Here is a 25,951-nt window from a genome sequence, read left to right on the forward strand (position 1 = left end):
ATCATGGGCTTTCCTGGTAGTTCAGATGGTAAAGAGTCTGCCTGCAATGCAAGAGACGTGGGTCTGATCCTTAGGTCAGGAATATCCCTTAGCGGAGGGCATGGCAACTCACTCCAGTATTCGTGCCTGGAGAATTCACAGACATAGGAGCCTGGTGGGCTGCGGTCCATAAGGTCGCAAAGAGTCGAACACAACTGAGCAACTAACTCACACACACATCCTTATCATATGATGAGCCCCTTAAGAGAAGATTCATGTGTCTTCTCCAGCATCTGTCACTGTGCCCAACACATAGTAGACATTCCGTAGATGATTAAAATAAGTGGTAGGATGGGACTATTTCTAGGTAGCCTCTAGATATGGCTTGGTGGGACAGCTCTTTGTACCTCATTCCTATGCAGTCACTCTCCCCTTACTATTTTAAGTCATATAATGAGAAGGTATAGGAACCCCTTAACCACCGCTGGTATCCTCTGACAGCATGTTCCAAGTGCAGAGAAATTCCAAAGACACAATGGAAAGAACCCTTGTGCACACAAGCAGCGACCCTTAATCCAAGAGGAAATCTCTGTTAATGTAAAATGTTTCTGTTGTGTTTTTTTTCTTTTTTTCCCAGTGTGGTCTTGGTATTTCACTTTTCTCACTTTTTTTTTTCTATTAAAGGTATGAACTTCTTCACACCTTAAACTTTGATGCTGTCCGCCGTCGTATGAGTGTAATTGTGAAGACTCAAACAGGTATGCATATTTAAGACTTGACTTTTTCTTTCTTTCCATTTGTAGATTTGTTGATCAACTACTTCAAGAGAGAAAAACATTTCATGTAGTAGTGTTTGATTACTTAAAGCTCTTGTATATCCCTGAATGTATTTACATAAGCACCTGTTCAGCTTGTCAAATTATCAGTGGCAGAACCCCTAGTATGACAATATATGAATTTTCTTGAAAAGTGAGCTCCACTTCTCAGTCTTGGATATCCAAACAGGAACAGAAAGGGTGACTTTTTTTTTTTACAGTTCAGGGTACTGACCAATCACCACCAGTGTCTACCTGTGGCAGCCCACTACAACTGCATGGTTTGCGATTACTAGCAGTAGTTTTTGAGTGTAGAGAGTTGCTGGTTCTCCCTCCCTGACCATCCTAACTCCCCAGTGCTTTACACTTTCTGGGAGCAGGTAAGCCAGAGATGACCAAGGCCCCACTGCTGGGAAAGGACACATGATTTACTCTAGCACCCTGGGCTCTTTGTTTCACACAATAAAGAAGCTTGCCCTTTGCAGGGGAACCAGTGCCATCCTTTCAGGGTTCACCCATGTTCTTAGGAGAAGGTGTGGTGGCTGTGATGCCTTATGCTCAGATTCAGCAATACCCATGGGATAGCATTGCTGCTTCATTTGTTGGCTCGGATTCCTCTGTGTAAGTGTGTGTCTGTGTGTGTCTCTGTATGTATGTCTCTAGGTGGTTTTTCAAAATATTCTTGATTTATTTCCTATTAATTAACTTTTTAGGATTAAATCTGTTGAAAATTTCTTAATATGAGAATGGGAAGATATAGACAGACCCTTGAGGGAATATGTCCATCCTTATTCATACTTTGTGGTGTGACTGCAAAGTTACAACGTTGGTTTCATTATATGTGAATGTGGAATTTGTTCTATGACTTTTAAACACACCATGGATATGCTAGAGGAGTGTCTTTTAATATTTATTTATTTATTTGGCTGCATCAGGTCTTAGTTGCAGCACGCAGGCTCTTCATTGTGGCGTATGGGCTTAGTTGCTCCACAGCATGTGGGCTCTTACTTCCAAGACCAGGGATTGAACCTGCATCCCCTGCATTGGAAGACAGATTCTAAACCACTTGATCACCAGGGAGGTCCCTGTGAGAGAAATTAAAAAAAAAATACACTTAATGTGTGGAATTCTTCTGTTCTTACCTGTACCTGTGCATGTCTGCATTCTATTGCAGATGGTGAGATGTCTGAGGAAGTGGTCTCCCAAGGGCCTTGACCTCAGAGCTACCATTTTTTAACTTCTTGAACTTAGCACTTTGCCTTATAAGATTGGAATCTCTTTCTTAAAGGTCAACTGTCTATGTTCCTGGGTACACAGACTGGTATAAATGCTATTTATAATAGCATTCTACAGAGCAATTCTCCAGTTTCCAGTGAAAATCAGCAAGCTACTGCTAAAAGCTAACATGTATAAGCTTTGAAAATGATTTTTTCTTGTTGGTGCTTGAGTTTGCTCCTTGGCATCTGTAAATGCTACATGTGGCTTTTAGACCATGGTTGACAGCATCCTCATAGTGAATTTAGTCAGATGCAGCTCCTTGACACAAGTGATTCACTTACAGGGTATATCTTTTAACAGAGGTGCATACTGTAAACTCTGGGATATTAGTTGTCTCCTTATTGGTCCTCAGAGGTGATGGATATTGTCTTGACAGAGTGAAGGTCAAGATGTCTGCTTCCAGTTGGGTGAACATTCCAAGGCAGTCTCAGGATACACAGCTGCTGGGAGGGAGAAGCCACCATAATAGTTACTTGTTATGAAAATCCCAATACCAATCTAACTCTAAGTAAGTCAAGTACTCTTTGATTCTTTATTTTAGGAGATATACTTCTCTTTTGTAAAGGAGCCGACTCAGCAGTTTTCCCCAGGGTACAAAATCATGAAATCGACTTAATTAAAGTCCATGTGGAACATAATGCGATGGTGAGCCTGCACCCCGCCCCTCAATAGAGAGAAGGAGAAATGCTAGAGATGACTATGTCTGTGGATTGCTATATAAAGGACAATTTAAATGAATTTTAGCTTATTTTTATGGTCTATTTTTGTATTGGGGGATTTTGTAATATTATTTTCCTTATTTTAATATAAAACATCCTGGAGCAAGTTTCTGTTCAGAATTTGCAACCTTTGAAGACTTTTCAAGAATCTTTGTTTTATGTTCTGCTTTTGTGTTTTTTTAAACCCAAGAGGTATTATTTTGTTATTCTGAACCCAATTGAATGTTAACCTAATGCAATCTGTTTTTTCTCCCTTTTTTAACTGAAAAGAAAATTAGTCAGAATTTCTTTTTTTTTTTTTTGGTATGATAAAGCAAGAGTATTTAAAGAGTGTATTTTGTTTGTTTTTGTTATTTGGATAACTAGAGATCTCCTACTTTGCTTCTAGGAGGGGTATCGGACACTTTGTATAGCCTTCAAAGAAATTGCTCCAGATGATTATGAAAGAGTTAACAGACAGCTCATAGAGGCAAAAATGGCCTTACAAGACAGAGAAGAAAAAATGGAAAAGGTTTTCGATGAGATTGAGACAGACATGCATTTAATTGGAGCCACTGCAGTGGAAGACAAGTAACTAGAAAATGATACTCTTGTTATTTTAATGACCAATCATTTAGAGTAGTATCTGTCCAGATTGGTTATTTATTCCAAGCTTTGAAATCTTTGATTTAGCTTTGTCTGTACACCAGATTTTGAACTGTTTGTGGAAATAATTTTTGAGTTAAGTATTTGTGACTTAGAAGAATATGAATCTGTCATCTCTAAGGTCTTTTGAGTACTTCCTATGCCATCCCTTCATTTGTACAGATATTTATGAAAGTAGTCTTACTATGTGTAGGAAGTTTTGTGCTAGAGGTATCATTTAGGTGGTGTTTGGTAGAATGGATATGATTTTGACAGACATATGAGCAGAAGGGAAATTCAAGGTAGAGCAAGCAACATGAGAACTCATTGTAACCTGGTTACACAGGTTACACAGACTAGAGCACATTTTTAAAATAATTGGCTCTACCAGACATGATTATAGGGCTCCAAAATTGATCTGCTTGAAAAAATATGTTTTAGATTCTATTTTGGGAGTTTTCTATAAGTAATGAATGTGAATTATCAGGCTTAACCCAAACACAAAGTTATAAACATAGATTCAGCTATATTGGAAGGTTCTAATAGAATTCATACAGTATAATTTGGGCTTCCCTGGTGGCTCAGTGGTAAAGAATCGGCCTGCCAATGCACGAGATGCAGGTTCAATCCCTGGGTCAGGAAGATCCCCTGGAGGAGGAAATGGCAGCCTGCTCAAGTATTCTTGCCTGGGAAATCCCATGGACAGAGGAGCCTGGTTGGCTACAGTCCATGGGGTCACAAAGAGTCAGACCAACTTGCCAACTAAACAACAATTTCATTGTTATTCTCTAGCCAGAAGAAATACAAAGTATCCTTCTTCTGTCCTTCCCTTTGAAAATTATGCTTAAATTGTCTTTTAGAATGTTTGGCTTTCAAGGTCCTCAGGGATGGGAATTTGCTGACTTCTCTCAGTATCTCATTAGGATGTGTCTGGCCTTTTCAGTTTTGAACCACATTAAGTATTTGTAGACAACATAATGAAATATGCTAAAGTGACAATGAGTAAGACCATTTGGTGAGATTCTGAACATTTTAGCTAAGAGTGATGATTCTTATTTCTGTCATTAGATACCAGTAACCTTAAGTGAGGTCATGAACTTTCAAAACCTCATTGTCTGAAATGTACTTTAATAAGTAAAATTATGCCAACAAGAATATGCTTAGAAAGGGTAGAGGATATATAAGAAAAGTAACTATTAAAATATGTCAAGATTCCAAAATTGCTATGAATTATAAGAATATTCTCTTTAACAAGCCTTCTTGCAGAATCTGTGTCAGGAATTTTCAAAGATAACAAGGTTTCCTTTGTGTTCCCAGGCTACAAGATCAAGCCGCTGAGACCATTGAAGCCCTGCATGCCGCAGGTCTGAAAGTCTGGGTGCTTACTGGCGACAAGATGGAGACTGCAAAATCCACCTGCTATGCCTGCCGCCTTTTCCAAACCAACACCGAGCTCTTGGAACTGACCACCAAGACAATTGAAGAAAGCGAAAGGAAAGAGGATCGATTACATGAGTTGTTGACTGAATATCGTAAGAAGCTGCTGCATGAATTTCCTAAAAGTACTAGAAGCCTTAAAAAGTAAGAAAGTCCATCAATTTGTCATATTTAGACCTTGGTACAGATGTAAACCAGAGCTGCTTAGGCAGAAGACTCTGTTTTCTCTAATTTAACATTGGTTGGTTGTAGGTGGTTTATCCCTGTGAGTTAGAACCTTCCCTGAGGACTTGGCTAATGGCCTATTTGAGATTATTTGACACTTTTCACCTGTTTCTGTTTTTAAAAAAACCTACACTTCTTGAGCTTTAGAAAAGTGGTTCATTTTCTAAATATTTAGGGTCTGAGTATTTAGTATTGATATCCTGGCCTGGTCCATGTTAAGAAAAAAATATCCCTTTTCATGGTCTCTTAAATTGAATGTAATACAGTCAGTTTCTGTAACAGTTTCTGTGCAGGTTGAGATCCTGGAGCCATTTTCTATGTGAATTTTTATGCTTCAAAGGAGACCAAACACTTGATAGCATAGCCACTTGACTGCTTTCAACAAGCTGCTTAGGAAGAACTTGTAGAACCTAGGGTTCTCAAGGAAAGGCACTGATCCACAGTAGTTCAATACCCAGAGATACGTTGACCGTGGCTTAGGTTTGTCTAAACCAATTACTGGAATTTACCTTGGCCATAAGCAAATCGATTTCCTCTTCTAAATCCAAAGACCCCCTAGGTAATACTATTTCACATTTCTTAAACACACTCTTTGTTCCAGGAACAGCATTAAGCACTTTAAATTATTCTCATTTAATCTTCACAACAACCCAGTAACAACTAATTTTCTTCATGTTAAAAATAGGGAAACTAAGGCTCAGAGAGATGAAGTGACTTATTCGAGATAACACAGCTAATAAGATGTAGAACAGGTCTATCCAATTCCAGAGCCTATGCTTTTAACAACTCTGCTGTATCTCTGTCCTCATCTCTAGGGTTTTCACAGGCTTTAAAAATGAACAACCCACAATCATGAGGCGATGGCCAATTTTAAAACAGCTGTTGTTCTTCTGTTAACTTGGACATGAATGAGAGTAAACAGGTTTTTATTAATTGTCTGTGATAAATGTTTCCTTCCTTTAGCCAAATGGTACTTACAAAGGCAGTCCAGATTACATGTGTTTTACTTGTGCATTTATCTTAATCTGCTCAGGCCATCATAACAAAATACCACAGAGCAGGGGGCTTAAACAATAGAAACTTCTTGCATTTCTGAAGGCCAGAAGTCTGGGATCACGGTGCCAACATGGCTGAGTTCTGGTGAGGTTCCCCCTGCCTGGCTTGCAGAAAGTGGGCTGTATCCTTTCTTAGCTGAGAGAGAGGAAGCTCTGATGTCTCTTCCCCTTCTTATAAGGATATTGATCCCATCATGAGGGCCCCACCCTCATGACTTCATCTAGACCTCTCTATCTCACAAAGGCCTCATTTCCAAATACCCTCACCCTGAGGGTTAGGGTTCAACATGGGACTTGATGAGAGACACAGTTAAATGTACAGCACCATTCAGCAGCTCTTGGGCACTTGTGTAAAAGCCAGGGCTTATGGAAAATTGTACTTGCCATCTCAAAACATTTCCTCTTCCTCATTCATCTGCAGTTGGGTAAAGTCTTTCCCCAAGTTACACAATCATGAGACACAGAATCCCTTTCACCAACTTCTGCTCCTTCTGTCTCTTCCACTGTAAATCCGCCCCCAAGCCCTACCCATGTTCTTGTTCTCTCCACTGGGGCTTTATCAGATTCCTAGTAATTTGTGCCTCAAAGCACTTAAGCCCCTCTGCCCAATGACTGGTCCTTAGGTGTAAAGCACTGCCCATATCATAACCCTGCTCAGAAACCTTTAGTGGATCTCCATTACCCACAGAATTAGGTCATATCAAAGACCCCAGGTGACCTTTTCAACTTATTTTCCTAGTGTACCACACATACTGGAGAAATGGCAACCCACTCCAGTATTCTTGCCTTGGGAAATCCCATGGACAGAGGAGCCTGGTGGGCTACAGTCCATGGAGTCGCAAAGAGTCGGACACAACTAAAGCAACTTAACACACACACCACACATACATTCTCTCTTTCTTCACCTCTCTGTCCTTTCAAGTTCCATTTCAGATGTCATACCTCATAAAGAACCCATTGTTCTTTCCTGGTGTGTATTTATTCTCCCAATCACTGGATATTAACCTTTTTTTTTTTTTTTTTTTTTTTTTACAGTCATAACACATTATATGTGTCTTTATTTATTTATTTTTTTACTTTAGAATATTGTATTGGTTTTGCCATACATCAACATGCATCTGCCACGGGTGTACACGTGTTCCCCATCCTGAACCCCCCTCCCACCTCCCTCCCCATACCATCCCTCTGGGTCATCCCAGTGCACCAGCCCCAAGCTTGGGGCTTATATTAACCTTTTTAAAAATTATTTTATTTTATATTGGAGTACAGTTGATTAACAGTATTGTGTTAGTTTCAGGTGTATAGCAAAGTGATTCAGTTTTGTATGTATCTATTCTTTTCAGATGTTAACCATTTATCATGTTTAGTGGGGCATCTTCTCTCATGTGTGCCTCTTTCACCCCAAGGAGATTTTCTAGTCTCCAGAAAAAGCTTAGTTAATAATTCTTTCTGTTTTTCTGTATGGCTTAGTTAGAGTTGATGTTTACAGATATTGCTTGATTGATTATTGAGCCACTGTTTTCTGTACATTGTCAGCTCTGTGAGTAGGGGAGCAAAGGAATGCATGATTGATATCTCTTTAATTAGTGAATATAACATGCTCATAATAGTGTGAAACAAAATATGGAAGGAAGGAATGATGAGGCATATTAAGCTCTCACTACTTATAGTCTGTAAAACAGCAGCTCTTTAAACAGTAAACTTTGAGAAGCATAACATTAGACGAATGAATCTGTAATGATGAGACCCTGCTGTGTTTAACACTTCTGCAGCGATTCTCAAATGGCACCCAAGATTGCCTGAGCAGAAATTGATTAATTGCTGGTTTTTTCATAATTGCAAAAATATGAAATGTTAATTGGTAGCATTTTTTCAGTTGTAAGATTTCCCTCCATATGGTTTTCTTAAATAGTTGGCACCCATTATATTTGTCTTTCCTGGCAACTAATACTGCTCAGTCCTGGCTATGCATGCAAATAACCTATGGAGCCTTTTAAAACACACCTATATATTGGGTTGGCCAAAATGTCCATTCGGGTTTTTCCATGTTATGAATGAACCTATTCTGGAAAAACCCAGGTGAACTTTTTGGCCAACCCAGTCTAACCAAGCTCTGTCTAAGACACTCAGATTTAATTTGTCTGTGGATAAACCTTGAACATGGGCTTTTTTAAAAGCTGCCTAAGTGACTCTAATGGGAAAGCTATGGTCGAAAATTACTAATCTAGTATAATATGATACTTACTTAAAGAACATAAATCATTGTATGGAATTCTTTAATGAACACTTTGTCTTTTTGGTAGTCTGTCATATTTGAGAAGCCAGATTTATTGATAGGTTTTGTCAGTCAGGCAAAAATGTTAAGAATATCTTCTGTGATTTGTATACCCCAAAGCCATTTTGTCTTTTCCCTGCATCGTTCAGTTTTCAGATTGACTAATGATTTGTCTTCATATCAAAGTTTTACAGATTGAACTGTAATTTCCAAAATTCATCTTGAGTTTCTTATATGGGGACTGGCTACTAGATTTTCATTAGTTTTATATTTAGAACTTAGTGACAGCTATCTGGGCAACTTGAGCCTCAAAGATGTGATAGAAAGTCTCTATTGTGCCATTAATAGAAATGGTTGCTTCTTCAGAATTCACAGGTCCAGGAACCAGATTGATGATAAGTCTGCTTTTTGTGGTTTTTTCAAGTTCCTAAAAAGCAATGTATAGTAGATTCAAATATATTTGCATTATTTTTCTTTTTCAGAGCGTGGACAGAACATCAGGAATACGGATTAATCATTGATGGCTCCACTCTGTCTCTTATATTAAACTCTAGTCAAGACTCTGGTTCTAACAATTACAAAAGCATTTTCCTACAGATCTGCATGAAGTGTACAGCAGTGCTCTGCTGTCGGATGGCCCCGTTACAGAAAGCTCAGGTAACTGGATATTAGTTGATGTTCCATTCTGGGTACTTCTGTACACATACATACAAATGATCACTTTTAATTCTCTTCAAAGGGCCCTGAGTACCTTATTATATCTTCCCTGGCCTCTTCCTCTGTGTGGTCCAACTCAGGAGCCTTCCCACCAATTTGAATTAAACCTGTGCTTCACCTTGTTGTCCCCTCAAGCTGGCTGTCCAGTTGCTCACCTTCCAAACTTCTCTAATGAGTGCTTGGTGCCTGCTGCCTTCATCCCACTACTCCTGGCTCCACTGTTCCATTTTGCTCCGTGCATACTTTCTTCCCATCTTAGTCTGTAGGATCTCTTGGAGGAGAGCAGCAAACTCCATGCCGAATCCATTGCACTGTCTTCCATTTTCTCGTCCTTTCTCCATTGCAGTCGACACTGCAATTATGTCCCCATTTAAACTCTCCTAGCTTGGTTTCTGTGATAGTCCACGGTCCTCTTTTTTTTGCATCTTGGCAACATGGTGTTTTTTGTTTCATCCTCGGTCTTCTCCCTGATTATCAGGTTTTTCTGGGGCTGTGTCTTTCATTTGCTTTTCACTTACATCCTATCTTTGGATAAGCACATCCTTTTCTATGACTCTGACTAACTTGTCCTTTTTGTTAAGTCACATATTTCTAGCTGCCTGCTAGACAGCTCTATGTGGACTCCCTCTGTAACATTAAATTCTAGTATCCAAGACAGATATTTATAATTTTCTCCTTCAAGCCAGTTTGGGTTATCCTTTTTCTTTATTATTCCTGTCACCAGTGACATTATTCTTTTGCTCCCCAAGTCTCCAAACTGCCTTTGACCCTTTGCTTCTCACTCACTCCATATAATCACCATGTCCTGTTGTTCCTACCTTTTGTCATAGCTCTCATTTTGGTGCCATCTTCTTAAACCTTTTATCTTCATCCTAGTGCAAGCAAGCCCTTAGGACTTTATACACAGAGTGTTTCATTTAATCTTGCTAATCCCCTTGCTTTCTCCCTTCCCCCTTCCATATCTTTCCCCATACTCCCAAATTAATCTTGTTAAAACTGTCCGTCTCCCATCATATATTCTCGCTCAGAACCTTTCATTAGTTTCCTAGTCCCTTAGGATGAATGGCAGATGACTCAGTGTGGCAGCCACCCCTGTTGACCCTTTCCATGTGTCTGTACACACTTTGAGTCCACCATCACTCCCATATCCAGCGTGAATCCTCCACTCCTATTGGCTGTTCCCCTTTTGTGTCCCTTCCCATGTGCCATTCTCACGCCAACTTCCAGGACTTCCCTCATATCATTTCCTCATCTGGAATTGTCTCTGAATTCCTCTTGACCTAACAAAAATTGTATTCTTAACAAAACCCAGTGCAGAGGCCACCCACCATGTGCTGTCTTTTCCAGCTCCTCCAGCTTGCATTGATCTGCTTCACCTTGCCTCCTTGTACTCACTGCATCTCTGGAACCTTAGAGTGTTAGGTACACAACTTTTCACTTCTGTGTACACTGTATTCTTTTATATGTGTTGGTCTTGCTTCTTCCCATCCCTCAACTGCTTGCTCTAGACCCAGGGGCTGGCACTGTGTCTTTGGCTTCTCCTTTACAGACTCCATCCCCTACCATGCACAGGCATGTGCATGCACCCAGCCCATCCTAATGGAGGGAATCCTCTCTCCCTACCTTCTCACTTTCAGTTTCTACTGCAATCATATGCTCTTCTTTTCTTCAAGCTTCACAGCCTCTGTTAGCCCCAGCTGGGGAAGCAGATCCTATCAGAACAATATCCATAGAAATCTGTCCCTCTAATCAAAGGCAATACCTCTTTCCCCTACATTTATTTTCCCCCTACATTCATTGTCTGCTGCTCAGATTGGTCACCTGGGTTTTGACTGCTCCACTGCCCAGGCCAGTACCTGAATTCCTAACACCATGCTGCTTCTCCCACCCAGAACATGGAGCACCGCCCTCCTCCATCATTCAGTCCTTAGTCTCTTTTATTTCTCTCACTATCATCACCTCTTCCAGAATATCACCTACCATCTACTATCACCTACTCATAGGTGTTTTTCAAATCACTTCTCCAGTCCCAGTCTTTGGAGTTCCACTTGATTTCTCCAGTTGCTTACTGAATATGTTTTCTTGGGTGTGTCATTATCACCTCAATTCAACCTTCTCTAGAGTCCAGTTGTCATTTTCGTTGTCTTTTTTTACAAGTGTTACTGAGCTCACTCTACTTCTAGATCTGTATGTTAACGTCTCCTCTGCTTTACCCTTCCGTGTGCTCTCAGTCATGAAATTCTGCCCATTTCCTAGTACATTGTCTTTTCCATCTCTTTCCATTACCTTCCATGTCCAGGACTTTAACAGCTCATTGAACTCCATGTCGACTAACTTCTCTCTTAGCCTGCAGTCTAGCCTTTTCTTCTCATTTCTCCTTTCTCCTGCACCCTGTTACCACTTTTATAATATGGCCCCATATTATATTATCTACCTGTCCATGTCCCCTTTATGAAACTCAATTGGTCTGGTCAAATCAGACCCATTTTCTGAGCATATATTGGACTTAACTGTCAGTATGCCTTAGATTATGCTCTTCCCTTTCCGTGGAATACTCCTCCAAACCCTTTTCCCCATCCATGCACATCTTACCAGTCCTTTATGGTTTAGATCAACCCATGCTTCCTTCTATAAAATCATTTCTCATCACTCTGGCCTGTAGTGTCCTCTCCCTTCTCTGACATCATAGGCCTTATGTGGACAACTTAGAAGTTGTCATATATTCTCTTGCATAAATATAGAGTATTATTACCTTTTATTGTTAATCTGGTTCTCTGATATTATTGTATCCATTCCCCATTATATGCTTCCTGAGGTGTGTGACCCAGCCACATATCCTTTTTGAGTATTTGCATTTCACTTTTGCACATTGTGTTGCATATAGTTATAGCAGATCAATAAATACTTTTTGGTAAATTGATTTCTTTTTTGTGAGGCTATCTAGAGATTGAAGACTTCTTAATCTCAGTGACCTGGAACTTGTGAAAAAAAATTTGATGTTTATCTATCTAGATCTTTCATGGGCTTATGGTCCATAGCAATATATCCTTTTATCTTTCTGCAACGACTGGCTTTCATCTTTTTAATCTGTATTTGCATGCCGAAGCTGTCACCCTTGATAATTTTATTGCCTTCCCTAGACCTTTTCTGACTGCATTTTTCTTCTTTTAGGTCATTACTGCATACAGTATAATAAGTGCAATTAGTTAAACCAGTAATGTAGCCTATTAAAAACAAATTTACTTTTGTCTTTGACTCACTGATTATTTCTGGCACTCATAAAGTTTTTATTTTTTTTTAATTTAAATTTATTTATTTTAATTGGAGGCTAATTACTTTGCAATATTGTATTGGTTTTGCCATACATGAGCCAAGTTGAAGTGAAGGATTGGGGAAAACCTGGCATTTCCTAGTAACATCATTTTTGTGTCAAATGGATTGGGCGTCAGGTTTTTTTGGTATGCAATTTAACTAAAACCTGACTGAATTTTGTTTAAAGAAAAGACTGCAGGGTGGTTTTGCCTCATATAAATTATTTTTAATCTATGTGGGAATGGATTTTATTTATGTTACCTGGTGAAAGCCTTTGAGAGTACAAAATTTTTGCAAGACATTATTCAACTACTGATTTACATAAGCTGTTTAAAAGCTGCTAGATTCCAAGGGGTTTTGAGGGTTGACACATAAAGCAGTCATTGGTAGGAGGACAGCCACTTACCCAATATTCTTCCCACAGTAACTCTGCCAGGAGAAGGTTTCCTTTATTCAGTACCTACCGTGAACACAGCATTGAGCTGCACTGTGCCATCAACATGTGGCACAGTGTCTTTAAAAGACACTCAGGGAATGATGATGCATTATACACATCTCAGGCATCTTTCTGCAAAGGTCATCCATCACTTTAGGGTGCCCCCTTTTAAAATGCAGCTACCTGTATGAGGGATCAAATCATATTGAGCACTCAAAGATTTGGTAAAGTTTAGTTGGCAGCTAGATGGAAATAAGGGTTGGGGTGTACCCAGGGGTGGTTGGAGTGTCAGCAGGGAGGAGAGAGGCAGGGGTGACCAAAGCCATTATCCTCTCACTGCCCACTTTTGTCCTGGTTGCCCCATGCATATTACCCTAAATCAGCTCTCTGGTCTCCACTCTCTCCTTCACTACCTGATCTGAAAGGATATGTGAAGCAGTGACAAGAGGGGATGCATTCTGCTCTCTAATGTGGGTAGAAGGCATGGATTAGACAGTTCATCCATTAGCAAAACCAGAAACAAGTGGGCACTTGGTGTTACGTTTTGAAAAGCTGTGTTGTTCTTCCCTGAGAATTCGACACTATTATATGCACAGACCACCTTTCTGTTTGCATAGCTTCCATTTACAAGTGTGAAAGAGGCAAATACCCCCATAGAGTACAACCTCACATTCTGCTTTGACCTTTTCTATACCTCTCTTGTATTTAACGTTTAGATTGTAAGAATGGTGAAGAATTTAAAAGGCAGCCCAATCACACTGTCGATAGGTGATGGTGCCAATGATGTTAGCATGATCTTGGAATCCCATGTGGGCATAGGTAAGAAACATCTAATGAGATGGCAGCTGTAAGGTATCAGTATTGCTTTTAGGTAGAGTGGTCTTATTCTAGAGATTGTTTTGGTTGTTCATCTTGAATTTGAATTCGGGAATGATCATTGTTAATTAAATGAAGGTTCTCATCTGACCATGGAATATGCCCATGCATAAGTCCTACCCCTGGTGGGAATGTAGCAATACCAGGCTGGAGGATATTATTTTATTAGCCAAGTAAACCAAATTTCTGAAACCTCCTGGCTGTGTGATTGATCATTTAGCTCTCATTTTTGCCAGCATGCAGGAGATTTTATTGATTTTTCACCACTGGCCAGATCGCCTGCTTATGTTGCTGCACTGTATCTTTTGTGGTCCTTAACTGCTTGGAACTCAGAAATGATAACTGGCTGGCTGATTTTCCTCATGCCAATATCTATGCGTGGTTGTGTGGGCTGTAGTGGTGAATTTACATGTTGGCATGCAACAGCAGCTTCTCTATGACTTCACCATTTTGCCCCCTGTTAAGTTTCTGGGAGGCAGCAATCCTAACACCCCAGAATTTTTTTGGAGGGGGAGAAATAATAGCATTATTAGTATTTTGGAGATTATTGTAAAGCAGTTTGGATTCCCAAATTCTTTCCATTTGGAAGTAACCCTATTTACTGTGGAACTCTAGTTCGACTCATGGGCTATTGACTAGAAATGGCCTGAAGCCACTTGAGCTCATGGGCTCAAGCTTGAGCATGGGCTGCTACTCAGCCTTGCAGGACATTTGATCTTGTCTAAGATGTCCATAGTGCATTTTATCCATGCCAAAAGGTCCTTGAAATTCTGTTGTTTAGTCGCTAAGTCGTGTCTGACTCTTTTGTGACACTATGGACCGTAGCCTGCCCCGCTACTTTGTCCATGAGATTCTCCAGGCAAGAATACTGGAGTGGGTTGCCATGCCCTCCTCCAGGCGAACTCCCCTTCCCTCCAGGGATTGAACCCGCATCTCCTGTATTGGCAGGTGGATTCTTTACCACAGAGCCACCTGAGAAGCCCCCTTGAAATTTGGTGCTGTCCAGAACTATTTGGTGTGGACTAAGTATGCTCATGGGCATTTTGGACAAGAGCAAATTTCAAGGATCTTTGGTGTGAACCAGCTGCTTTGGAGAAGGAAATGGCAACCCATTCCAGTGTTCTTGCCTGGAGAATCCCAGGGACGGGGGAGCCTGGTGGGCTGCCGTCTATGGGGTCGCACAGAGTCGGACACGACTGAAACGACTTAGCAGCAGCAGCGGCAGCGGCAGCAGCTGCTTTATGGACATTTTGGACAGGACTAAGTGTTAACTAACCACTGCTCAGAGTATCATTTGGTATGAGGACTTAACCATCTCATTACAACTCTTCAATTTACTCTTAAACCATAAACCCCAGGTTTCTGAGTTGCTTTAGTATAGCACCTAGTCTGGTGCCATATATAATTAATCACTTACCAAGTACTTTCAAGATATTTTTCAGATTAAATTTTTTCCTCAGTATAATTTTTGCCTTATCATGATTAAAATAATGATTTCATTAATTGTTTTATGTTTTGTTATAAATAGGTAATTGCCAATTAAACAATTTTACTTTTTATTGATAAATCTCACCGATAAAAGCACTTTTTGCTTAAGAAAACAGTGCTAAACTATTCAGTTGAACTGTACTTGTAAGCAAGAAAAACATGGAAGTAACAGATGAGGTGGTTACTTACTCTATAAAAATACCCTATAGAAATTGTCTTATTTTAGGTATTAAAGGCAAAGAAGGTCGCCAAGCATCCAGGAATAGCGATTATGCGGTCCCAAAATTTAAACATTTAAAGAAACTGCTGTTGGCTCATGGACATCTATATTATGTGAGAATTGCACACCTTGTCCAGTATTTCTTCTATAAGGTATGTGATAAAATATTTGTAATTTATGAGAGTTTAACACAGCATTGACTTAGCTTGGTTGTAGGGTTTTTTTGTTCTTTCTTCATATTTCTTTTAGTGTCTTAGCCCTGAAATTTGTGGTCAGTAAAACAGAGGCGGTCTATTTAATGAATCAGAAGCCAGAAATTCCTTTTAATGAAGGAGATCTGAGATGAAAAATTTTAAGTAAACTTTCTTAAAGTATAGTTTAAATACAGTACAGTGTACCCATTAAATGTTAATAGCTTGATTTTGACAAATGTTTACATCCATGTAACTACCACCAGAATCAAATATTGACCATCTCTATCACCCCAGAAAGTTCCCTTGTGCTTTTCCAATCTTCTCCACCCTTGCACCAAACAATGACTTATCCTATTGACATTACTATATGATATATAGTAATATAAATGATATATAAATTTAGATATAATTTATGCAACATATACGTTAGGTTTACCTGTTTTAACCGTGTACCAGAACTTGATCTCCTATCCTATATTCTGTTCTGTTTATTTTTTTTCAAGTTTTTTCAGTTTTCATTTTGAGATAATTTCATACTTTTTAAAAGTTGCAAAATTAGTGAAATCTCGTATACTGTCTGCTCAGTTTTGCCAACTGTTAGCACATTAGATAACACAGAGCATAGTTACCAAGATCAATAAATTGATATTAATTAGCACATTATTAACTAGTCTATATACTGTATTGGAATTTTGCTAATGGTCCCACAGATACTTGTTTTGTGGTCCATTTCAGGTTCATGCCTGCATTTAAGGATCCTGATCTCCTTAGTCTTCTTTAACCTGGGATAGTTCCTGTCTTTTTTGTCTTTATGATCTTAACATGTTTGAAGAATGTTGGCCATTGAGTTAGTTGAATGTCCCTCAATTTGGGTTTGTCTAATATTTGCCTGTTATTAGATTCAAGTTTGGGCACAATTACCACAGAAGCATTATTGCAACCTACTGAGGGCATCATATCAGGAGGATGTGTTGTCAGGATGTCCCATTCATGATAATGTCAACTTTGATACATTGATTCAGATGGTGTTTTGAGGGTCTCAGGACACCTCAGTTTTGCTTGTGTAATTTTGTTTGAAAAAAGCATTCTCCCATTAAACCAGATACTTTATTTTGTGTTGAAATTCATTACCATCATTCATTGTTACTCAGATTGTCACAGACCTGGCGCCCATGTCCTTTCACCATGTCCCCATCATTAACTTTTTATTTTATTGTGATGACATGTAATAAGAGCTCTATCTCCTTAACAGATTATTAGGTGGAAGAATACAGTCCTGTTAAGTATAGCAGATCTCTAGAACTTACTAAAACGTTATACCCATTGGATATACCCATGCCTGACCATCACCTTTTTTTAAGTCTTGTCTGTTTTTTGGTACTACATGATGTTCTAGGCGCCTCTTGTATTTTTTCCTTCCTGAGTCCTGAATTCAGACTTTTCTCCAAGGATCTCTGGTCCTTTTTTTTAACAAGTGGTATTTAGAAATGTAGATCTGGTGCTCATTGTGCTCATTGTCATTGGTATCCATATAAACTCAATACTTGAACTCAGTTTGTATGGATACCTTTGATTAAAGCCAACACCACAAGTTTCATTCTATCTAACCTTTCCCTTTTCCATATTAGTAACTCCTTTCTTCACAGAGTCGGACACGACTGAGCAACTGAACTGAACTCTTTTCTTCAGCAGTGAGAAACCTGTTTCTCATTTGCATTATTTATTTATTTGCTAAATCCTCAAGTTTATACTTAAAGTAGTTCCAGAATTGCTAACTCAAATATTCCTGTGAGAAACAAGCCTGACTAACTTGAGAAATATGTGTGTGTGCACTTCTGTCTTTAGCTCTTTAGCCTTAGAGTATGTAGTCAAAGTACTGTTTCCAAAGTTACTTTTTTTTTTCCTCCTTTTCCACCATTTTGGTGTGGTTATGTTATTTATATAGAGTCTACGGGGCCTTGGACTCAGTAACTTAACAGCCTCACGTGGGGATGGATGGTTATTCTCTCTTACCTCCCCCTTGAAGGGGAGCCCATGAGCTTTGGCCATACATATCTGCCTGGCATTCTGACCCTGTTCCAGAAGCTTGTTTGCCTCTGTAAGAGTTTGGCCTGCAATTCAAGCAACTGCCACCAGATGGAAGGAACACTCTGTTAAGAAAAACAAAACAAGTATTAAGATGGCTAATGTTTACCAGTGATCAGTAAGTTACATATCCCTGTTCTCAATTTAGCGGGTTATTTATGCAGAAACCCTCTGTCTTCATTAGAATCTCTGTGCCCATTGTCACCTTAGTTACTGACTTAGCATAATTCCTTTATTATGCTGCCTTTCACCCCAAGATGATCTCTAATATGGTTGCCCACTCTGGCTGAGCTAAGATGCCTTCCTTCCTCTTATCTTGCCTTTGCATCTTCCAGTTGTTATTGCCCTGCAGTGACGGGTCTTCCTCCTTTCTGTTTCTCCACTCAGTTACATAATTCATCCAGGTTAATGTTTAGAAAATGCCACTTTTCAACTTGTCCTCCAGAAACTTCACTCTCCTTTGTCTAAGAATTAGTCTGGCTTTTAAGGCACCCCACCCTGTGCTACGTGATATGTTTAAAATACATATGGTCTTGCCTTGGTTCCTGCTATCACCATATCGTATTCATCTTTAACACCTAGTTCACAGTCTAACTTCTTTTTTCATTCAATCAACAAATATGCTTGAATGTGTTACCATGTGCCAAGCGTTATTTCAGGCCCTTCAGAATTCATAATGGAATAAGACAGGCAAAGTCCTTATTTTCATGGAACTGTTACTCTAATGGGAGAGTCAGACCTCCCCTTCCCACAAAGCACCCCCATAATCCACACCTAGCACTGTCTCTTCTTCAGAGCACTTCTTTTATATACATAAAGTACTGTAGACTGACAGTATTTTGCATTCTGCCAGAATTGATCCATGCAAATGAGTGTTGCCCTTCCAGAGGATGACCTTGGGAGCTCTGACACTCTGGTGCTGTAGGACTTATTCAAAACACGTGTAGCAGTTTTCTTTAGAAATGTCCTCCACAGCCTGCAATGTATTTACCTAAATATCCTCAGCTGCGGCAGAGGAGCCACTGGATTTTTAAAAACAGCCTCAAGTCTCCCAGAATGGGAAATTAGCTAAGTGAGAACGTGTGACAGAAGGAAAGAGATGGTTTTTTGACGTGGCTCAAAAATGGACTATTGAAGGGGCTGCCCAAAGAGAAATCCAGAGACACGTGAGCAAGTGACAGCAGTGCTCAAAGACAGTCAAAGCCTATACTGAAGGACAGCACACTTTTTGAAAACATTAGTGCCGGTAGTTTTGCCTGAAGATGTTAATTTAATTTTAGTATTTATCCTCTCACCTGGTGGCTTTTACTGCCTTATGCATTCTCAGCTTGTATTTTTTAAATCTGTTTTTCATATTCTCCCAGTTAAGTGATAACTCGCTTAGAAATGAGAGGTTTTGTTTTTTTGTATCACACAGTGTCATCTTCACTTGTAGTAGATGATCGATAATAATAATTGGTTGTTTAATGAGGCAGTAACAAAGGCAATAAACCATTAGTTGATACTTGTTTGTGTCAATATATACTGTAATAATTTCCTGACTATTTATTGGCATTAACAGACTTTAAAATATACACTTAGAGCTTTATGTCAGTCTACTTTGTGATGATTTTACAAACCCACTTGGCATTTAAGGTGCAGTACCATTAGGTGTTCATATTATATGAGCTCATTTCTTTTCTAGAACACCAAGAGGATCTCATAAAGTAAGTGAGGTTATCTTCTGCCTGGGAAGAGCAGACGTTGATACCAATATGAATGTAATCTATTGTTTTGAATTGTTTCCTTACAACTCAGGAGTAGAAGTTTATTGCACTGTGACATTAGAAGCATTTAGGACTGCCTATACTACTGAGTACAGTTTCCTGTTTTAGTTTCAAAAAGTTGATGGAGTGAAACATATTAAACCTTTTCTTCATTTTTTTTTCCAGAACCTTTGTTTCATTTTGCCACAGTTTTTGTACCAGTTCTTCTGTGGATTCTCACAGCAGGTTGGTTTCCTTAGGTATTTGTTGTAATGTAGTTTATACTTGCTGTTAATAAATTACTTTTTGTGTACTGGATTGTAGAGACTTAAAGAGGTATATCCAAAATAAAAGGATTTTTTTTTCCTCTTGGTTCAACAGTTGATCTTCTTGGCCAGGTTTTTGACCAATAGCAAAATTTTATGTCTTTGCTTCAGTAATGGTCTTATTGTTATTTTCTTTTTGAAAGTTATTTGGTACATCCTATTAGAATTGAGATCCTTTTAAAAAAACTTTTTGTCAGTGTATATAATGTTTTCCAATAACTTTAAAATGTTATACTATATTTATATTTCATCAAATAAAATTTTTTATCTTTACATTTTCTCAAGTTGATTTTCTAGGAAAAAAAAATGATGTTTAAGCTAGCCAAGAAGCAGTAATTTCTGGATAAAGCCTTGGATTAGTTAAAGAATTCTATACTTGTAGCCCTCTGTAGTTTTCTGAACATTTTTTGCATACAGAATGTGCTATATGTTGACTTGATATGTAAGTGGTTGGGTGAGCAGGCACGTTTGTAGGTTTCTTTTAACAGCTGAAATACATTTTGCATTGCTTCTAGTGGAAGTATAGCTAACTAAGGGAGCTATAATGCTCAATGACTCAGAAATTTTGTAGTTTACCTATGATCAATTCAGTGATTTTTACCAAGCTGAGCTTCTGGTAACATCATCACAGGTATTAGAAACTAAGTTTCTATATTTCAAGGCCTGCCACATTCCTCATGATAGGAAGTGATTTTTTTCCTAATTTCTTGGCAGTATTTTTAGAGAATGTATTCTTTCCAATAGGAAGTGACTGCTGTCTTTCTCTTAAACTTGCCTCTTTGCTATATGGTATGCTGTCTCTTATATCAGTTCCATGTCATCAGCCCCACAATGCCTGCTAAGCTGATCACTTTATGAATTAGTTATCTACTGGCTGTAGGACGTGCCATAAGCCTTGTTGTATTAGAAAGTAACAGCATTGGTAACAGTTTTTAAAATTCTGATAGTTACACTTTCCTTGAACATTCAGATTGGTATTGCTCAAAATATTTTTAATTCCTCACTTTCATGGATGATGAATGCAAGTTTTAAAGACACTTTGAAATTTTGAAGCAAACTGATACAAGGAAGCTTGCTTTTAAAACCATGTTGACCAAACAAAAATTGTATGAAGAAAGAAACCCTGGGTTTTTGAAACCCTGGGCTGTCAGGGGTCTGCTTAGGTTCTCATAGGAGTTGATGTTTGCCTTCCTCAGTTGCTCAACTGGTATGTGAATTCATTTAACAAATACTTCTTGAGTGCCTACTGTGTGTGCTGTTAAGTATTGGGAATGTAACAGTGATCAAAGCTCTTACCCCATGGGGCTTGCAGTACAGTGAGTGATAGGCAGAGAGACAGACAGCAATCAAACATATTATGCTGGGTACTGATACATCCTCTGAAGGAAAAAAAAAAAAAAACAAACAATAAGTGAATAAGGGATTTATTGACTGTGGAAGAGAGCTGCTTTTTTAGACAACCTGATCTGGGAAGTTTTCTCTAATGAGGTGACATTTGGGCAGAGATTTGGAGGAAATGAGGGAAGAACCTAGGCAGACATCTTAGAAAAAGTGTAGCAGATAAAAAGAAGGTCTCTTGGTGGCTCAGACGGTAAAGGATCCACCTGCAATGCAGGAGACTCGGGTTCAACCCCTGGGTTAGGAAGATCCCCTGGAGAAGGGAATGGCAACCCATTCCAGTATTCTTGTCTGGAAAATCCCATGGACAGAGGAGCCTGGTGGGCTACAGTCCACGGGGTCGCAAAGAGTCAGACATGACCGAGTGACTAACATATCTGAGGTAGTGATGTTTGTAGCTTTCATTTTCACTGTGGCCTTATGCTGCTGCTGAATGCATAGACCGTTATTTGCAAATACCTGGCTCAGACGGTAAAGTGTACCTGCAATGCGGGAGACCTGGGTTCAATCCCTGGGTCGGGAATATCTTCCTGGAGAAGGAAATGGCAACCCACACCAGTACTCTTGCCTGGAAAATTCCATGGATGGAGGAGGAGCCTGGTAGGCTACAGCCCATGGGGTCGCAAAGAGTCAGACACGACTAAGCAACTTCACTTCTGGAATACATACAGGTTAGTCAGCCTTTTTCAGTTTAGGTCTACTTCAGGTGTTCTCTGCAACCCAGGAACTTAGATATGAGCTATGGAGAAGGTAGAAATAGCACCAGGATGCAGATTATTTAAACAAAAATCAACTCTTTGTTTAGTAAAGCTGGAATAGACGGGTCTTTTTTCTTCATGAAAAGATACCATTCATTACAGGTTTCACAACAACCGTGTTGTCAACTAAACCTGTTGTTTGTTTTGAGGACTTTTCTGTCTCCTCTGATTATGCATCTAAAAATTATAATTATCTCTCATATACACTCAAAGTACCATAGTGGAACAAAAATAGATGGATGATTCTTTTGTTTGAATAAAATTCAAGACTAAATTGCACAACAGTCAATCTGGGTTTTTTTTTTTGTTTTTTTTCTTTCAATTTCTCATAAGCCAAAAAATGGAATGGATGGTTTTCAATGAGAATGTAGTGCAGTGTGCCAACAGACTAGTCGTCTCCCTTGAGAATTAACAGAAATCTAACACCTTTGGGGGGTATTTTTTAGTTCAGTAATATATTTTGCTGAACTTAAATCTTTGTGTGTGCAAAGTATCTCCATCTTCTATGTTCAGTTCAGTTTAGTCGCTCAGTCGTGTCTGACTCTTTGCAACCCCATGGACTGCAGCACGCCAGGCCACCCTGTCCATCACCAACTCCTGGAGTTTACCCAAACTCGTGTCGATTGAGTTGGTAATGCACTGAGTTGGTAATGCCATCCAACCATCTCATCCTCTGTCGTCCCCTTCTCTGCCTGCCCTCAATCTGTCCCAGCATCAGGGTCTTTTCAAATGAGTCAGTTTGTCGCATCAGGTAGCCAAAGTATTGGAGTTGCAGCTTAAACATCAGTCCTTCCAATGAACACCCAGGACTGATCTCCTTTAGGATGGACTGGTTGGATCTCCTTGCAATCCAAGGGACTCTCAAGAGTCTTCTCCAACACCACAGTTCAAAAGCATCAATTCTTCGGCGCTCAGCTTTCTTTACAGTCCAGCTCTCACATCCATACATGACTACTGGGAAAACCATAGCCTTGACTAGATGGACCTTTGTTGCCAAAGTAATGTCTCTGCTTTTCAGTATGCTATCTAGGTTGGTCATAACGTTCCTTCCAAGGAGTAAGCGTCTTTTAATTTCATGGCTGCAGTCACCAACTGCAGTGATTTTGGAAGCCCAAAAATTAAAGTCTGCCACTGTTTCCCCATCTATTTCCCATGAAGTGATGGGACCAGATGCCATGATCTTAGTTTTCTGAATGTTGAGTTTTAAGCCAACTTTTTCACTCTCCTCTTTGACTTTCAAGAGGGTCTTTAGTTCTTCTTCACTTTCTGCCATAAGGGTGGTGTCATCTGCATATCTGAGGTTATTGATATTTCTCCCGGCCATCTTGATTCCAGCTTGTGCTTCCTCCAGCCCAGCATTTCTCATGATGTACTCTGCATATAAGTTAAAAAAGCAGGGTGACCATATACAGCCTTGACATACTCCTTTTCCTATTTGGAACCAGTCTGTTGTGACACGTCCAGTACTAACTGTTGCTTCCTGACCTGCATACAGATTTCTCAAGAGGCAAGTCACGTGGTCTGCTATTCCTGTCTCTTTCAGAATTTTCCACAGTTCATTGTGATCCACATAGTCAAAGGCTTTGGCATAGTCAATAAAGCAGAAATAGATGTTTTTCTGGAACTTTCTTGCTTTTTCGATGATCCAGCGGATGTTGGCAGTTTCATCTCTGGTTCCTCTGCCTTTTCTAAAACCAGCTTGAATGTCTGGAATTTCATGGTTCACATATTGCTGAAGCCTGGCTTGGAGAATTTTGAGCGTTATTTTGCTAGCGTGTGAGATGAGTGCAATTGTGCTGTAGTTTGAGCATTCTTTGACATTGTATTTCTTTGGAATTGCAATGAAAACTGACCTTTTCCAGACCCATGGCTACTGTTGAGTTTCCCAAATTTGTAGGCATATTGAATACAGTACTTTCACAGCATCATCTTTTAGGATTTGAAAAAGCTCAACTGGAATTCCATCACCTCCACTAGCTTTGTTTGTAGTGATGCTTCCTAAGGCCCACTTGACTTCACATTCCAGGATGTCTGGCTCTAGGTGAGTGATCACACCATCGTGATTATCTGGGTCTTGAAGCTCTTCTTTGTACAGTTCTTCTGTGTATTCTTGCTGCCTCTTCTTGATATCTTCTGCTTCTGTTAGGTCCATATCATTTATGTCCTTTATTGAGCCCATCTTTGCATGAAATGTTCCCTTGTATCTCTAATTTTCTTGAAGAGATCTCTAGTCTTTCCCATTCTGTTGTTTTCCTCTATTTCTTTGCATTGATCACTGAGGAAGGCTTTCGTATCTTTCCTTGCTAGTCTTTGGAACTTCTCCTTTCAAATGGGTATATCCTTCCTTTTCTCCTTTGCTTTTGGCTTCTCTTCTTTTCACAGCTGTTTGTAAGGCCTCTTCAGACAGCCATTTTGCTTTTCTGCATTTCTTTTTCTTGAAAATGGTCTTCCTCCCTATCTCCTGTGCAATGTCATGAACCTCCATCTATAGTTCATTAGGTATTCTGTCTATCAGATCTCATCCCTGAAATCTATTTCTCACTTCCACTGTATAATCATAAGGGATTTGATTTAGGTCATACCTGAATGGTCTAGTGGTTTTCCCAACTTTCTTCAGTTTAAGTCTGAATTTGGCAATAAGGAGTTTATGATCTGAGCCACAGTCAGCTCCTGCCTTGTTTTCGCTGACTGTATAGAGCTTCTCCATCTTTGGCTGCAAAGAATATAATCAGTCTGATTTTGGTGTTGGCCATCTGGTGATGTCCATATATAGAGTCTTCTCTTGTGTTGTTGGAAGAGGGTGTTTGCTATGACCAGTGCCTTCTCTTGGCAAAACTTTATTAGTCTTTGCCCTGCTTCATTCTGTACTCCAAGGCCAAATTTACCTGTTACTCCAGGTGTTTCCTTACTCCCTACTTTTGCATTCCAGTCCCCTATAATGAAAAGGACATCTTTTTGGGGTGTTAGTTCTAACAGGTCTTGTAAGTCTTCATAGAACCATTCAACTTCAGCTTCTTCAGCATTACTGGTTGGGGCATAGACTTGGATTACCATGATATTGAATGGTTTGCCTTGGAAACGAACAGAGATCACTCTGTCATTTTTGAGATTGCATCCAAGTACTGCATTTTGGACTCTTGTTGACTATAATGGCTACTCCATTTCTTCTAAGGGATTCCTGCCCACAGTAGTAGATATAATGGTCATCTGAGTTAAATTCACCCATTCCAGTCCGTTTTCGTTTGCTTATTCCTAAAATGTCAACGTTCACTCTTGCCACCTCCTGTTTGACCACTTCCAATCTGCCTTGATTCGTGGACCTAACATTCCGGGTCCCTATGCAATATTGTTCTTTACAGCATCAGACCTTGCTTCTATCACCAGTCACATCCACAACTGGGTACTGGTTTTGCTTTGGCTCCAGCCAGACATCCTGGAATGTGAAGTCAAGTGGGCCTTAGGAAGCATGGAATCGGTCCGTCCATTCTTTCTGGAGTTACTTCTCCACTGATCTCCAGTAGCATATTGGGCACCTACCGACCTGGGGAGTTCCTCTTTTGGTGTCCTATCTTTTTGCCTTTTCATACTGTTCATGGGGTTCTCAAGGCAAGAATAGTGAAGTGGTTCACCATTCCCTTCTCCAGTGGACCACATTTTGTCTCCATCTTATATGTAGAACATGTTCTTAAGCTCATTGAAAAGGTTGCATACATTATCTCTTGCTTTGTGTCTGCTGCAGGCAAGAAGTGTGGTCCCCTCCTCTAGGCTCTCCCAGCTTGCTATACAGTCACCACGCTGCCTCCCCCTCTACACTTGATCTTAGCTGAAAGGCCAAGAAGTGATTGCCTCCCCCTCTAGAATTCGAACTCCTTGCAGACAGGGCATGAATCTTCTCTGTTCTCAGTATTTCACACTTGGTAAACGCTCCGTAAATATTTTTTCCCCAGCAAATGTTTTTGAAGTCAACTAATGAATGAACTGATGCTCTA

General features: G+C 39.6%; 1 protein-coding gene across 6 annotated transcripts in view; it reads left to right on the forward strand.

The window, feature by feature from the left end:
- The window catches only part of ATP11C (ATPase phospholipid transporting 11C), a 170,275-nt gene that overhangs the window by 115,643 nt on the left and 28,681 nt on the right, over positions 1 to 25,951 (forward strand). For all 6 annotated transcript variants that reach the window (XM_027533066.1, XM_027533065.1, XM_027533063.1 and 3 more), the window contains 8 exons: positions 664 to 737; positions 2,614 to 2,717; positions 3,180 to 3,361; positions 4,733 to 4,996; positions 8,890 to 9,064; positions 13,589 to 13,691; positions 15,463 to 15,608; positions 19,667 to 19,726. In XM_027533066.1, coding sequence (XP_027388867.1) covers positions 664 to 737; positions 2,614 to 2,717; positions 3,180 to 3,361; positions 4,733 to 4,996; positions 8,890 to 9,064; positions 13,589 to 13,691; positions 15,463 to 15,608; positions 19,667 to 19,726 — 1,108 coding nt within the window. The remainder of the gene's footprint in view (positions 1 to 663; positions 738 to 2,613; positions 2,718 to 3,179; positions 3,362 to 4,732; positions 4,997 to 8,889; positions 9,065 to 13,588; positions 13,692 to 15,462; positions 15,609 to 19,666; positions 19,727 to 25,951) is intronic.

This window comes from Bos indicus x Bos taurus, chromosome X, assembly GCF_003369695.1.
Source record: "Bos indicus x Bos taurus breed Angus x Brahman F1 hybrid chromosome X, Bos_hybrid_MaternalHap_v2.0, whole genome shotgun sequence".
NCBI classification, from domain to species: domain Eukaryota; kingdom Metazoa; phylum Chordata; class Mammalia; order Artiodactyla; family Bovidae; genus Bos; species Bos indicus x Bos taurus.